The following is a 16,908-nucleotide window of genomic DNA, read 5'->3' as shown; positions in this document are numbered from 1 at the left end:
CATTTTACATTAGATTTTAGGCATATATTATGCTACCACAGGTCACCTGTAACCAACAGTTGTGTTTTCTGACTCCCTTGAACCCTTTAAAATACTCGTACTTTAGCAAACCAATATTCCCTTTACTAAAAATAATCATGAATTTTCTTGCGCTACACATGGCGACCTTTTGACATACTGCATAGTCAAAAAATTAGAATTAGAGAGGCAGGTGTTTTGGATTGAAAGCAGAAGCTATCAAGAAATCCTGTTTTGGAAGGTAACCAGGAGAGTCCTGGGTGTCTCTCTTCAACAACCATTAAGATCTAGGAATCTTACTTTTGCTTCCTAAGTTGATTAGTACTGCAGTATCTAAGTAGTACCTGTTGCCAAGGAAACTACTAAGATTGGGAAGAGAGCGTAAAAGCTCTAGAAGCAAAAACCTTTGAGGCAACAAGATTTGTTGCATGAAAAACAGAATAGCGCAGACCTGTGATTGTTGCTTTTGAAAGCCCTGAGACTCACTGTTTAACTGGAGAGACTGCAGAAGGCCTACAAAAGTTGCCTGAGAAGCCACTGATACCCTCTGAGACGTGCACCATGTAAGCACTTGCAGTACTGCCTTAGATAACAATAAAAATACTCCTGGATGGGAAACCTTAGGAAAAATGAAGATTCAAACAAAAAAAGGACTGTGGGGCCCTTGAGAACACTGTTGATAAAGAGCTGCCAAAAGCTACCATATGAGAGACAGAGAGCCTTTTCTTGGGAGTATGGTAAGAACAAGATACATTTTTCAGGACAGGTTACTTTGAAATGGGAGTCCAGTGATGCCAAATGAGGCATCAGAGTAGTTTTTGAAGGAATTCAACTGGTTCAGGAAGGACCTGTTGGAAGAAGTGTATCTTTAGTGTAGCAGGAACCAGGGAGCATCACATTGGAGGATGACTATCATAGTGAAAGTATTCCCAAAATTCTTCGGCTTACCTGTCCTAATCAGAGGTTAGGGGGAGGTTACATTGGGTTGAAATTGGCCACCCAATCTAAAGTAAATCAGGGTAGGGGAGGGGCGGGTGGGATGGGGGGGATAGCAGGAGGGCTTGAGACTGGCAGGGTATTTGGGGGTCCCTAGAGGGTCTCCGATCTCACAAAAACTCCCCAGACCTACCCAGCCTCCCTCACTCCCTGAGATGCTGCCGAACTGTCCTTGATCCTGCAAACTGCTCCTGGGGCCAGTTTGACCAGCATTCACCAGTCCTGGGAGACTTGATGGAAGTTGGGGTGGGGGGGGAGGGGCAGGTAGATCAGGGTTTCTGGTGGCTCCATGGTGGGGTTGGCAGGATTGGGGGGCTCTCTCCGCCCCCCACCCCAGGACTAGGGGATATTTTTATCCCCCAACTCCCTCGACCCCTAGATGAACAACCCCTCTGGCAAACCAACCCCCCCCAATGCTGCCCACCCTTCCCTCCATCCCAATTTACTTCTATCAGCTCCCAGCACCAGTACCAGTAAACCACCACCAGTGAATGCCAGTAAAACCAGCACCAGGAGCAGCTTCTGGGATTGGGTGGTTTAGCAGGCTGAGGGGGAGGTGCTGGCTGGTCCCCAGGGAGGGGCTGTGATTGATGGGGGGGGTCTAAAAATATCTTGGCACTGAGGTGGGAGCAGGTAGGCATGAATGCTGCGTGCCCCCAGAGGCTGGGGGGGGCATGGCGAGGTCTGGCAGGTGGCAGTGGCGGTGGTAAGTGGTGAGCTCCAGCAGGTGGCTGCAGCACTGTTGGTAGTGGTGGTAGGGCTGTGCTGGGAATGTGTACAGAAGTTTTAGTTAATCATTTTTGCCAAACCTGAGCTAACTTAGACTACCTCCAAGGGAGGGTTAAATTAGATCAGGTCAGTCATTTTTTGATGGATCTAACCTGCCTCAAACTTCTGTACAGTTTGCACTTAGACTGATCTAACTACAGATCTAAGTGTAAGACCTACATGTGGGTAAACTAAGTTAGATTGGGTGGGTACTTTTAACATGATTTAATCTCCCTGAATGTCTGTACATATCCATAGACACATGCAATTGCTGTAGCTTCCTGTGGTGCTCTACAGCCAACATTTACCCAAAAGTTAATGAATCTTACTGGTAATAGCTGACAAAACCAAAACCAAAACGTAATCTTTTTTCAGCACCAGGTTAGAGTATATGCACAACACCAACCAAAGTGTTAACAGAACTAACACTTGCATGTGACCAGACTCTGGAATAGACTCCCAGTGGGGGTGATGCAGGCACCTACCCTGGAGATCTTCAAAAGAGACTTCTGGATCACTTGACCCCAGCAGTCTCTCCTGCCCAGAGCAGGGAGGGCTGGACCTGATGATCTCTTCCAGCCCTAAACTTCTGTGAATCTTCTGTAAAGAATAAATAGCTAACCAGCATATATATTCAAAGATGACCCCACAATGATTAGATTCTATATATGAAGAACTTACAAATTTGTTATAATTTTCCAGGTATAGAACCTAAGTATTGAAGGGTTGTCTTGAACCCTGCCCCCCCATTACAGCAGGGAAAGCAGTGGCGGGGGGGGGAGGGGGGGTCAGATGGCTCCCATGCCCTATGCCCCACTCACTTCTTCCTCTTGCAGCCTTCCTGCCTCCCTTGCACCTGCACTCCCCACACACAGCTCCCCACAGCCTCTGCCCCTCTGCCCCCCCACTTCTCCAGTCTCTGCCTCTTCCTTCCCACAACTCTTCCCACATTCTGCCTCTTCCCCTCCCCCCCGCCTACCTGTCAGACACTGCTTGGGCTGCTCTGTCCCTGATCACAGCACGTGAAGCTCAGATCTCTCTTGGTCATGCAGCAGCGTTGGTTGCTTTTGATTGGCCATGCAGGCAATGCAGCAGTATTGCCGCTGCTGATTGGCTGGGCCAACAAGAGTTTCCATGTGTTCCCTGCCTGGGAGAGACCCCAGCTTGAGCTGAGCTGGAGCCCAGCTACATGTGACAGTAAGGGAGAAGGAATGGGGGGCAGAAGCTGTTGAGGTGAAGTAGAGGGCAGGGCAAGAGGCTGCTGTGAGACTGGCCCTGACCTGGGCCCAGGGCCAAAGTGAGAGCCACAGCAGCTGCTGGCACCCCACCTCACTTGGTATGCAAATATAAGACAAGGGGCTTTCCCCCCCATGTTGCTTGGGTGGAAACACTGTCTTATATTCAAATAGATATGGTAATGCAAATTTAGACACAGATCTGGTTTAAAATCTTTGGAAAAGCAATGGTACAAAACATATGAGGATACTTTACCAATACTAATAGCTGTTTTTATATTACCCTGTAAAGGTAAATCATTTCACAGATGCTATGTGCTAGCTGTAACAGGGTCCTGCATGCAATTTCCTGAGCATTCTGGAACATGTATTTTCACGTGCTGTGTTCTATACTAGAGTATAACCTGGGACTGTTATCAAGTACATATATCCCAGATGTTTTTGCATTTTAATTTAGAAATTTTGTAAGACTTGGTCGTATATTTGAACAAAACTGATATAGTAAATATTCAGGTAGCAGGAAAAACCCCATTGAAGTGGCCTCCTCAATCTTTTGTGACCAGGTGGTGGTGTGTTTCTGATCTCATTAACACTGTCAAATTATCATGAAAGATAGGTGGGTAAGATTGTTAAAATAAGACCATTTTTTCATTGTTTTGACTGCTTTGAGGACACAAAGTGAACAGCCCAATAGTAAATTCAATCTTTTCTTATTAAGCTGCCTCCATATATAATTTTATGGTGAACACAACTCATATTTGGACCACAAGCAAGTAACATTTTCAAAGTAGCTGTCAAATGTTTGAAGAAATTAGTTCTCACTACCTCTACTTGAGGGGTGCTCCCTCCACTTTCAAGCACCTTGGGATATTTACTTCAATACTATAGGTCTGGATGTATAATTTTTGTGCATCAAAATCTCAGAAAGTAGTTATTTTCTGATGTTCAGGGAAGACAAATTCAGGCCCGCTGGGTTTAAAATACGAACATCTTTGCTACTGTTTCCCAAATTAACTAAATGCTTCCCAAATGAATACAACTCTTCACTGGACCCATATGCTCATTCCTGAGGGACTATAAAATATGTTATATAACATATTTGCCCCAATGCACAAGCACAACAGAGCACAAACTTTCCTTCCATCTTCACTGCAATCCTTGCTGTAATGTTTCAAGGAGTTACTGAAGTGTACCAAGACTCTCAGAATCATCCAAGAAACTTGGTGCATCATTTAACCCCCCTGTATGGATTGAGATGGAGAAGTGTAGAGTCATAGCAATCATACCATCATACCAATTTGCACTCCAAAGGCACGACCAGATGAGCCTGCATGTGCCCCTTGCCACATCTCAAAGCAGTTTGAGATGCGGCTAGAGGCACGCTGGGAACAAAAAACGTTCCCCGCACTGCATATTTGCAGCGGGTGCTCAAAATTTGATACCTGGACATCCAGGTATCAAAATAAAATACAAGGGAAAAAAGCAGGACAGTAGGCAACCAGAGGCTCAGGTCCTCCAAAAGACACACTCTGGTAGCCAGCTAGAGCATCTCTGGCTGCCCCTTGCCCAGTGCTGGAGCACGCTGTCCCAGGCAAATAAGAGACTGGAGGTGGCGGGGGGGACTGGAGCGGGGAGGCTGTAGGGGTGCGGGGTGGGGCTGCTCTGGAGGAGTGGGTCCCCCGCCTGCCCCCTGCATGGCCCACAGCCCCATCCCCCCTGCAGCAGCAGCCCATCGGGGCACTCAGGGCCCTCCTGGCAAAGCCATGCCACGGTGTGGAGCAGCATAACTCAGCCCTGGCTGTCTGGCACCCGGCACTGTTTGTGCCAACTCACACTGGCCCGGCCTGGCCTGGCTCAGTGTGGTGCCCTACACCTTCGGGTAGCTCTAGGCCACTTGGACCGTCACCTGAAGCCCTGTGCTGCTCATGGGGACCACTTGTTGTGCTGGGCTGGATCCTATGTGCACAGGCCCCGCCTGCCATCGGGCTGGGTCAGTTCCGTGCATGCAGAACCCAGCCTGGCCTGACACGCAGTCCCCACAAGTGGTGCAGGGCCCCAAGTGATAGCCCAAGTGTCCCAGAGAAGCCCGAAGTTGCGCTGCACTGGGCCATACCCACGCAGTGTGGTAGAGGCAGCACTGGGTGCCAGGCAGCCGGGGCCAAGCCATCCTGCCTCTGAGTGCCCTGATGGCACTGCTGCTGTGGGTGAGCTATGGGCCATATGTGGTGGTTGGAGCAGTGTGAGGGAGCTCTGTAGCCCCTGCAGGGGGGGCTCTAGGCCTTGCAGGGGGGAGGAGGGGACTTTGGCCCCTGCAGGGGGCGTGTGGCGTTGACAAAGGAAAATGACTTTCTGTAGTCAGAGTCCTACATGGAAAATGGCAGGAGTCCAAAGAGGCTAAAAATGCAGGGATTATTATGCAGATTGTCTGAGTGGTTTTGCTGGTTGCTGTGCATGCTCACACGGAGGTCAGGTGCTCACATTACTAAAGTCATAACATTTGGCCATAGTGCTCCATTTCCTGTAGCCACAGCACCTAAATAATGTTTCCTCTTATAATCCAGCAGCACTGCCAGGGCCTCTGGCTGAAAAGCCAGGGATTTGCCAACCTGCTTGCCAGGCCCACTGCAGGGTCCATCTACATTTTCACATAAAGATACAGAAAGCACTGTCATTACTGTCCTGATGAACATGATGAATGGTATTATGAAAAATAGGTTTTTCCCCCCAAGTGAACCATGACCAGTCTACTAATGTTCAAAACCAAAGCATTTCCAAGTTCCCTCCCTTCCAAACTGGGGCACCATTGGCCTACAATGTAAAACTGCAAAATTTGATCCATAATTAGAACAAAAGATTTGCCTTTCTGTATCAGGCTACTGGTCCATCATAGAAAATCATATAGTGAGCTGATAAATCTCTTAGAATTGACCATTTCACCATCACATGTGTAAATAAAGAACTCAAGACAAAAAAAGACTATCCCAGTCCACATAAAGGGGGGCAAAAAAGAAAAGAAACCCTCTTGGCTGAGCAGGGAAATCCAGGAGAGCCTGGTGAGGAAAAAAGAGGCTTATAGGCTGTGGAAGCAGGGGGCAGTCACCAAGGAGGAGTTCTCCTGCTTGGCTTGAGCCTGCAGCGAAGCAGTGAGGAGAGCCAAAGCGGAAATGAAGCTTAGGCTGGTGACAAAAGTCAAGGATAACAAAAAGTCATTTTTTAAATACATAGGCAGCAAAAAGAAAGTACAGGATAACTTAGGACCACTTCAGGATGAACAAGGACAACTGGTAACAGATAGGATGGCTAAAGCAGAGATTCTAAATGAATTCTTTGCATCTGTGTTTCTGGACACAAATACGAATATGCTTCCCATTAGGACTTTAGACAAGCCCAGGATAGATACCAACCCACCAGCGGTTCATGCAGACCTAGTAAGGGGGGATCTGGAGGGGCTGAATGTATTTAAGTAAATAGGCCCTGATGATCTTCACCCTAGGGTACTTAGGGAATTAGCTGGAATCATAGCGGACCCTCTGGCACAACTGTTTCAGCACTCATGGTGCTCAGGACAAGTCCCAGAGGATTTGAAAAGGGTCAATGTGGTCCCTATTTTCAAGAAAGGGAGAAAGGAGGAACCAGGTAACTATAGGCCAGTTAGCCTATAGGTAAAATAATGCTAAGGGGCAATCAGCATGGGTTCATAGCAGGCAGATCCTGCCTAATCAGAAGGGCCACTTGTATGGTTAAGGGCTTGCAGGCCAAGCCCTACGAGGAGAGAATAGAGAACCTGGACCTTTTCAGCCTCTGCAAGAGAAGGTTGAGAGGCGACCTTGTGGCTGCCTATAAGTTCATCACGGGGGCACAGAAGGGAATTGGTGAGGTTTTATTCACCAAGGCACCCCCAGGGGTTACAAGAAATAATGGCCACAAGCTAACAGAGAGCAGATTTAGGCTGGACATTAGGAAGAACTTCTTCACAGTTAGAGTGGCCAAGGTCTGGAACGGGCTCCCAAGGGAGGTGGTGCTCTCCCCTACCCTGGGGGTCTTCAAGAGGAGGTTGGATAAGCATCTAGCTGGGGTCATCTAGACCCAGCACTCTTTCCTGCTTATGCAGGGGATTGGACTCGATGATCTATTGAGGTCCCTTCCGACCCTAACATCTATGAATCTATGAACCAGCCTAGTTTCATTTTACGACTGGATCACAAAATGCTTGGATGAGGGAACAGAGGTAGATGTTGTTTACCTAGACTTTAAAAAGGCCTTTGACACAGTGTCACACCCAATTCTTATAGATAAACTAAAAAACTGTAGTGTAGATTATTACACAGTCTGGTGGGTGGAAAAGTGGCTTATGGGACACACCCAGAGAGTGGTGGTAGACAGGTAGGCTTTTACCTGGAGACATGTAGGCAGCGGAGTCCCCCAAGGCTCTGTCCTGGAACTGGTACTATTCAATATTTTCATTAGTGACTTGGATGAGCACCCTCTCCAAGTTTGCTGATGACACAAAACTATGGGTGGAGGTAAACACACTAGAGGGCAGGGAGCAAATCCAAGTGGATTTGGACAGGCTGGGGAGGTGGGCAGAACAGAATAGGATGCAGTTTAACAAGTATAAGTATCATGTGTTGCACCTGGGGAGGAAGAATCATCAGTACTCCTACTCCTACAGTCTGGGAGGGACCATTCTAAGCAGCACAACCACGGAAAGGGACCTCCGAGTCATAATCGACTCCAAAATGAACGTGAGTCACCAGTGTGATGAGGTAATAAGTAAAGCTAACTGTACTTTCTTGCATAAGTAGGTACATCACAAACAGGTCTAGGGAGGTGATACTTCCCCTCTACGTGGCATTGGTGAGGCCACAGCTGGAGTACTGCATCCAGTTTTGGTCACCGCACTTCAGGAGGGATGTGGATAACCTGGAAAGGGTTCAGAGGAGGGCCACTCATCTGGTTAAAGGCCTACAGAGAAAACCCTATGTGGACCAATTGGGAGACCTGAACCTCTTTAGCCTCCACAAGAGGAGGCTGAGAGGTGATCTTGTGGCTGCCTACAAACTCATCAGGGGAGTCAGCAGGAAGTGGGGGATACAATGTTTACCAGGGCGACAGTCAGGGTAACTAGAAAGAATGGACACAAGTTAAAGAGAGCAAATTCAGGCTGGACATCAGGAAAAAGTTCTTCACAGTGTGGGTTGCCAAAATATGGAATAGGCTTCCAAGGGAGGTGGTGCTGTCCCCTTCCTTGGAGATATTCAAAAGGAGATTGGACAGACACCTGGCTGGGGTCATCTAACCAGCGCTCTTTCATGCCCAGGGCAGGGGGTCGGACTCGATGATCTAATAGGTCCCTTCCAACCCTAATAGCTATGAAACTATGAAACGAAGCTACAGTCAAAGTTATCCTATATTCTTACACTTTGACTTGCTAATGCTGAGGAGTGAGGAAGGATACACTGACAAATACCTTAAGTGTTAGATTCAATGAGTTAATAAAACTTAGGTGCTTTTATTTCATAATCCTTGAAAAAAATATTTCAGCTGAATTTATGTGACATCATCTGCTGGACACAACAAATTCAAGGGAACAGATGGGAATGATCTGTATTATATTACATATGAATCCTTCTGAGATCACATCTGAAACAAAACATACAACAGTGGACTAAAAATAAACGCTGCATAGAAACACTTGAGAGTTGAGCTGTTTGGAAATATTCCAGTGAAACAAAGTTTCCTTGAAATATTCCAGTTCATTAAGCTCAAATATTTTGGATTTGACAGGGTTTTTTGCTGAATCAAGGGCAAGGTTTAGAAGAATCCTGTGTGTTCATGAGTTAACAGATGCTGGAAGGTGTAGAGTCCCTGCATTGGAGCAATCTGCAGATGAACCTGCCCTGAAGCTAGGCAGCTGGAAGATTTGGGATTGTCTGCCCAGGGACAAAAACAACTGATAGGCTGTGCCTTGGAGCTGGAGATCATGGGAACCCCTGGAAGCTGTTCAGTGAAACTGACGCTCTTTCAGATTTCTCACTGGAATTAGCAGTGAAAAATTAAGACCTTCCCTTTCACTGAACAGCTTTGGGTAGAGACAGAAGTGACAATTTTCGCCTGATCTGGCTTTGACCAAACACAAGTGCATGGCTGCAGACAGCTTCAAAAATCACCAATCTGGTGAAAATCAATCCCTCATTGCATGAGGTATCAGGTAAAGACATTTCAAAATGTACATCTTTTCTAACTTGTGTCTGTGGAGCTCCCAGCCTGTCGCTGTTTTCAGAATGGGAGGGGAGAAAGGGAGCGTAGGGAGTTCAGTCTTAGTTTTTTTAGCTCCCCCACCTGGAGTGTGGGGCAGGTGTACTGGAGCCCCCAATACACCTGAGGTGGGAGAGTCCAATTTACCCACCCCACCCTTCAGCAACATCTGGGGAGCCCCAAGAATGAGCTCCTTCTGCTGCCTTTCCCCCCTCCCATTCTGAAAACAGCAAGCACTAGCAGAGAGCCCTGGGCATTGCTATGGGAACCTGGCTGCAGGCTCCCAGCCCGCAGCTGGATTCCCCTCCCCCCTGGAACCAACACTGAACTTCTGTTTGGTCTGGGGTAACACTGTAACTCAGAAGAACACTTTGCAGAAATTGTTCTGAGTTACAGCTGGGAGCTGCACTTCTGTCTGCACCCTTTAAGTTTCCTGGAAATTTTGAAAAATTTTGGTTTCACTCCTTGGTTTTCATTGCACCTAATAAAATCTGGAGGAGAATTTTTTCCCTGAGAACTAGAAATCCCAGGTCTTAGCCTGCTTTACTTTAGAGGGCTTTATCCAGGTAAATATATTGAAAAATGACAGTTGCCTGTTTTGCTGGGGGGGGTGGGGGAGAGAGAACAGAGGAGAGTACAAATACAATAATATAACTGGAAGGTTAAAAGGGGTAAAAGAACCATTTGAAGTAATTCTAACTGCTATGAATGAGGGAAGAGGAGAAAAGTCTACTATGCATTTAGATCAGTCACGTAGTTTGATAATTTTGTAAGGCCACTGATACTCTAGTGGTAGATGTGGAATACTTTTGCACTACTGAGCAGACTTTAGTATGATTTTCTAAGGAATCATAATCTTAGTAGTTAAGGAGTTAATTATTTTCGTTTGACCCCATGAGGAAATAATCTACCTACTTTGAGGGCTGATCCACCACTGGCAAAGAGAGGGAGGAGGAGAGAAACCTGTGTAATAAAAAAGGCCAAACTGAGTCTTAGCAGAGTACAGGCGAACCATATCCACAGGATGGTAGTTGAAAATAAATGTCAGGAAGTTTATTGTGAATTGATAGTTGCAAAGTTATGACTAAGAGGAATAGGAAATTTCTCTTCTGACAGCCACAACAATAAAAAATAGGGCTTAAAATATCCTATGGATAATGTGTAAGATTCTTGGGGAGTTCCCAGGACTCACTAAGTTCTGACTGAGCAGTAGGAATCTGTCATTTTTCATTTATGACCAAACTCTTTGCACTTTTTTCCCAAATGTATTTGAAAAAAGCAGGGTATACCAATTTTATTTTATAGCACACCTTGCATTCTAGATTGTTAGGCCAAGACCAAAATCTAGATGTCTGGTAGCCATAGTGCAGTTAGTAGTTGGGCTCCCTGATTTAATCTGAAGGAAGCACAAAGAAATGACTAGTTCTTATTCCAATGTATGTCCATTTTGAAGCAATCTTTAATTACCTTATTACATGCCATTTTTCCTTATATGACTGTGAATGCATTGTACTTTGGGGAAGAATCAGCACTGGGTTGTGAAGAAGATGGGGGTATGATGGACCTTTGTCTCACTTGTTGAAGAAGTTGTGAATGAGGCTGAGAAACGGAGAGGGAATGGTTTTATGGCTCATATTATCCTCGATTCAGTCATCAAGCTTCTATCTATATGATACTGGTTGAGTCACTTAGATCAGTTTTTCACACTTGGTCTGTTTTTGCATGTTCCTTGTTTTCTGGGTGTCCAAGTTCAGATTTTTAGAAGTGCTGAGAAGTCAAAACTGCAACCAAAGTTCACTTTGAACACATAAACTGCTTTAAATGTTAACTGCTCTGAAAAAGTAGATCCTCAAATTTGGTGTCTAAAATTGGTGGACGCTTGACAGTATTAGTTTAATCTCTGTGCTTTAGTTCCCCATGTGCTGTAAAGATGTTTAAATGATGTTTGTGAAGAAATATGAAACCATATTAACAGCACTGAAGAAAAGCTTGGTAGAAATTTCTGTAACAATTCTGTACTTAGTGCAGGATTGGGGTGGTGTACAGCAAATAATGCAGAAGTCTCACACTTCATGATGAAGGTAATAAAGAAATATACTGAATGCAGTATCCAATGCCTGAATGAGGCAGGAGTTCTTTTGTAACAATAATACAGAAACATATATATGGACCACCATAATGCAGATGAACAGGAAGGCTGAACAAAGAAGTGGAGAGTACCCCCGCTACATCTATTTTATAGTTAGGGCATTCTCCTGGGAAGAAGGTGGCTGTTGAGGGTGGCTGTTCTCCTGGGAAGAGGGTGGCTGTTGAGGGTGGCTGTTCTCCTGGGAGGAGGGTGGCTGTTGATCAGGCTCTACTGCTGAGCTGAATTCAGTGCTGTCAGTATAAGTTAAACACTGTATTTCCTTTTCTATCAGTGTTGCCTCTTTAGGGACATAGGTAGAATTTAAGTGCCTCCCATGTACAATCTGCCTAAACTCAATTGTGATTTGGTTGTTAGGTGCCATGATGCACCTCAGTGGTTTACCCAAATCATTTCTGAGCACATGCAGTAGCCATGTTGTAGATACCTAGGGAACTATGCCATCCAATATAGCAGTGCCTAATGAACTCAAGTGCATAATGAGTTTTGTGGCAGCTGGCACAAGGTCGCACAAGGTCTTTGGAACCGAGGTGCCTACGCTCTTGCCAAGTCCAATTTAGGCACCCAAAGAGCCACTTTGAATTTTGCCCAAGATTTCAACAGATCAAGGAAGATTTTCCAGATTGAATAGAAAATCTGGAGGCAGTACTTTTCTTTTTGCTTGAGCTGGGAAGCGCTTGAGAGTTCAAGTAACTATATTTCTAAGAAGAGTGGAAGAAAAAAGGCTTCAAATGTAGAATGCCTTGGGCCAGATCTTAACATAGATTGAGACTAACCAACAGCTTTTTAGACCCCATCTTCTGGCTGAACAACAGCCCAGAATAGTGCAGGGCTTTAAAGCTGACACTCAAAAAGTTACATTTATTGATTTCCTTTTTTACATTGTTATAAATTGGATTAATGAAGACTATTCTACAGCTAAACATCACTGCTGTATTTCAAAGTCTGTGTTTAAGGCAGTAAAGAGGAACACAGTACTGTTAGAGCTACTGCCGTTTATCATCTAGAACAGAAACTTCAGTTTGCTAATTAGATTTTTTAATATATCTGAAAACTTCTTGATACAGTCATATCTCCTACTTCAAATTCCTGACAGTCTCATTTGTTTTTGCAGCCAAACAAATCTGATAAGATTTTACAATGTATCTATGACAAAGATTGTGGGAAGATGAAGGCAAGGTTAAGAGTACTTATCCATAGTTTACACTGCACTGCATTATAAGGATGTTATAAATTATCCTGAACCCACGCACTAGAAAATGCTGTAAATTCACAATTATGAATAAACTTCAAAGAAATCCCAACATGTTGAAATTTGTAACTACAGTTAGTGCACCACAAAACCTTACCTCTAGTCCCATCGTGAAGAAGAAAAATGGAATGTGTCACTGTATAGCATGTACACTGATTCTTTTAAAAATGTATGTGGTCTACCCGATTGTTACAGAGCCAATATGGTCTTAAATAAAGTGCTTGGAGTGCCTATCAGTGACTGCTGCTACTAGCCACAGGGGCCGCATTGGAATCAAGGGCTCCAATGGGCCCTCAAGGCTGGGAGCTGCAGTAAGCTGCCACTCCCAGCCACAGGGATACATCAGAGTCTTTGACTCCAATATGCCTCTTGGCTGGGAACAATGGCAGATTGGGACTCCCAGCCACAGGGCTTCAGCTGGAGACAAAGGGTTCCACCATGCTCCTGTGGCTGAGAGCCCAGTCATCTGATCTGGTACACCATGATCAGCTGAAGAGGTACACCATGAGCCCCCACATCTGGGAGCTGCAGATCAACTGCTGGGACTCCCTGCTGTGGGATCTTGCTACTTGCTGGTGCAGGGGAACCCGGGATCAGGATCCCAGGTTCCCCCAACACTGGCAATACGGCGTGATGGGATGTAATGCTCAGTCCCACTATCACGCCTCCTGCCATGGATGTGTGTCATTGCAGGAAGCGCGATTATGGGGATCATGCCTCAGATCCCACTGTGACTTTAACTTCATGTTTGCCAGGGGCCAGCAAACAGATGCTACTGATATCAATAGGTAGGGCTGACAAAGGCATTCTTGTGAGTATCTGCTCAGTAGCATACATCAGCAATAGCTTTATAAATGCAATTTCTACCCACCAGCCTTTTTATATGTAGACTATAAAACGATTTTTTTCTTGGATTGAGCCCTTGTTGAGAAATTTCATCTGAAAGTATACTTTTGTGGTGGAATTCTAGGCAGCTATTAGTCTATCAGCACGTATGTGCATGTGTGTAAATTACTGTAATGGGAAAACTAGGAAACCCTTTTCCATAGGTATGGTATGAGCAGAAACTACTATAAAGCAAGTATTACAATATAAACGCAATGTAAACACCCTACTAGTTATGCTAAAATTTAAAAGAAGTGGGATGGAAGAATTACCAGTGCAGTTCTGTTTCTTTTTATTACTACTAACAAGAATGATGGTTTTTTTCTTCCACTAAAATTAATGAGTTTTACCATAGTTATTTTTCACTATTTGGCTTTAATAAAATATTTACCCCTATTACATTCAGAAATGTCAAGAAAATAGCTATCTGTAAAAGAAGGTTTATTGTAATTATACCATAAAACTTGGCTGGTGGGGTAACTATTACCAGTAAAGCACATCCATGAGGTATAATAAAAACACAGTAGTATAAAAATAGAGTGCTCTGGATTCATAAACAGTACAGTATAGTTATCTTGAGAGAGCCACCACAAAGGAGATGAACCGTGGAAAAAAAAGAAAATATTGGTAGTTTTAAAGATTTTTTTTGCTCAAGAAAAGAAAAAAAGTGAATGATATATAATCTTTTTTCTCCTAATGAATAGTAAAACTGCCAGCCAAATACCTAGGTGCATAGTCATCCTCCAAATCTTGGAAGAACAAGTATAGAATCAGTTACTTATAAGTTTCTGGGTATTTTTATTTTTTGTATTTGAAACTTCTGACGCCCCCATTATGTGAAGTCTAGCAATGTGATGTTAGAAAAAATGTCCTTATGGGTTTTTTTACCTTAATTTTGAGTTTACTAAATTACAATACATTAAGTTCTTGTCCTTCTCGTCTCTTCATTTACATAAGATACATGGTCTATATTGCTCCATATCCCAGAGCTAAATGAGAAATATCTTTTAACAGCAATGCTTGCAGGAATCAAGTACTGTGGGACTTTCTTCAAGATCATGGAAAGGTGAGGAGCAGTGCTAGGGAGACTTCTTTGTACCTGATTAATGAAGAGATCATATAAACACCTGCTGACCTTGTGTACAAATCCTCCCAGGACTGATTAAACAGCTTGTGCATACATCAGTATGCATTAACCTTTCCAAAAGATGCTATCAAATCCCAGAGTCAGTGATTCTATTACAGCATCCACATTATTTCAACCTCAAAAACAAATACACTTGTTTTAATATTTTGGATCAAATTCTGACCTTAGTTATACTAGGGTAAATCCAGAATCAGTTCACTAAAGTCAGCAGAATTACTATTGATGAACAGTGGTTTGAATGAGTGCAGCATTTGAACATACATTTTTGGAGACAACAACACTAGTACAGATACATTTGGATGTACCTTCTGTCTGTAGGATACAGTTCCACAGTAATGACATCCAGGGAGTTCCATGCTGAGATGGTGAGACCATTGTAGAGACACAACATACCTATCATCATAGATTCACTGGTACCAAACCAAAGGAAAAAACAGCTAATTCCAGAGAGAACCATAGATCCACCTGTATGTAGGGCAGATACAAAAAAACAACAAAACAGGTTAATGTTTTTAAAGTGCCAGCCTTGCTTGTTTTGCATAGCAATGGCATTTACACACCAAGAAGACTAAATAGCTTACACTCTAAAATGGAACCAACTTTTTTTGGCAGCACTATGGTCCACTTTGCTAGTCATTACACAACACTAATTTATATGCTCTATTACTGAACAAGGCTGATTAAGCAGGACTATATATATGGCATTACTCATCGAAAATGAACATGATAAAGTATGTAGCTATTTAAGTAAATGAACATAAAATTGGTCATCAGAGATGGTTCATAGGAGATACCCAATTTTCAATCTCCCCTGTAGTTTGCAAATGGAAATGAGCTTATGGCCTGCTATAAATAGCATTTGCTAATGTCTGCCAGGGATGCTACGCCAGCCACTTGAGCACAGTTCCATTTCCTCCTAATGGGGGTGGGGAGAGGCCAATGGCAATCATTTTTGAAAATCCAGTGCAAGTGCTGAATAATTAAATACTTACCTCATTTTCATTCTGACACATTCCAATGTCTGGATTTGTAAAAGGCCCCTCGAAGTATATATTAATGAAATACCCATGTCATGGATTTCTTCTTACCTTTGTAAATTGCAAAGCCTCAAAGAGAAAACTTTTTTTGTCTACATTGCTTTCGGTTTGTTCTATTTCTTTTCCTCCCCATTTTAATGCACATCCCATACCTAGCATTGTTAAACGCCCAATTCTGTCCATGAGAAGAGCAGACACAATGTTCCCTGGTAACACTGCCAAAGTTCCCAGGAAATTAACAAAGTAAATCCAATAGGCACTGTAGTCATCATCAAAGGCAATCTGACATCCCGTATTGTTGCGATCAAATGAACAGTTCACAAATTTACTGTCAATAAATTTATATTCCTCAAAATCTGTGGAAACAAGGAGAACAACAGCTAATACAGTCTCAGCTAACTCATACCATGACAAGTATGTGACATAAAACATTACAATCTTAGACAACCTCCATGAAAAATAGGAGCATTGATACTGGTTTGCTTTGTATATAATGGTGAGGGCAAGTTAGTGCCAGTTACGTTTTTCTTTTTCTTTTTCTTTTACACACACACACACACACACACACACACACACACACACACACACACACACACACACACACACACACACACACACACACACCCTTGTGGTAAATGCAGAGCTCTGAAAATAAGGAAAAGAGGCCTTCATGCAACATGCCACATAACAATGGGCTTCAAGTTTCATATGTACTGGACTGGACTGGGGCCTGGTATCATGGATACTGTAGATGGACAGATGGACAAATTACAAGCTTCTACTGCTTAGCATCATCCATGTCTCTCAGTCTAGCTCAGGAACAGACCTGTTATTCCAGACCTGGGTCTCACTTGAGTAGAGACTGCCAATCATGTTGTGGGGGGGTTGTGGTGATAGCAAATTGAAAACCCAGGCAAGATATTTTATTTTGGAAGCAAAACATTTATTGGGCAGTTTTACTCTGCAAAAGTAGCAGTTTAGAATTCTGAGTGTGTCTGCTCTGGAATCTGAATGGAAATAAAACAAGGTTTTGCTAATTGGAAGCTCTGCAGACTCAGCCTAAGTATTATTTTTTCTTTTTTAATGGAACTAAAAAGAACCCAGAGCACTAGTGTCTGCTCCAGTTTACGGTCCACCCCCATTGCCATTTATTTCAAGAGCTACCA

General features: G+C 43.8%; 1 protein-coding gene across 1 annotated transcript in view; it reads right to left on the bottom strand.

Annotated features, from left to right (window-relative positions):
- The window catches only part of SV2C (synaptic vesicle glycoprotein 2C), a 224,518-nt gene that overhangs the window by 15,839 nt on the left and 191,771 nt on the right, over positions 1 to 16,908 (bottom strand). The window contains exons 10-11 of the mRNA XM_014594370.3: positions 15,895 to 16,098; positions 15,011 to 15,170 (exon numbers count right to left, since the gene is read on the bottom strand). Of these exons, the coding sequence (XP_014449856.1) occupies positions 15,011 to 15,170; positions 15,895 to 16,098 (364 nt within the window). The remainder of the gene's footprint in view (positions 1 to 15,010; positions 15,171 to 15,894; positions 16,099 to 16,908) is intronic.

The sequence above is a fragment of the Alligator mississippiensis genome, chromosome 3 (assembly GCF_030867095.1).
Source record: "Alligator mississippiensis isolate rAllMis1 chromosome 3, rAllMis1, whole genome shotgun sequence".
Lineage (NCBI taxonomy): Eukaryota > Metazoa > Chordata > Crocodylia > Alligatoridae > Alligator > Alligator mississippiensis.
This window is presented reverse-complemented; position numbering and strand designations above follow the sequence as displayed.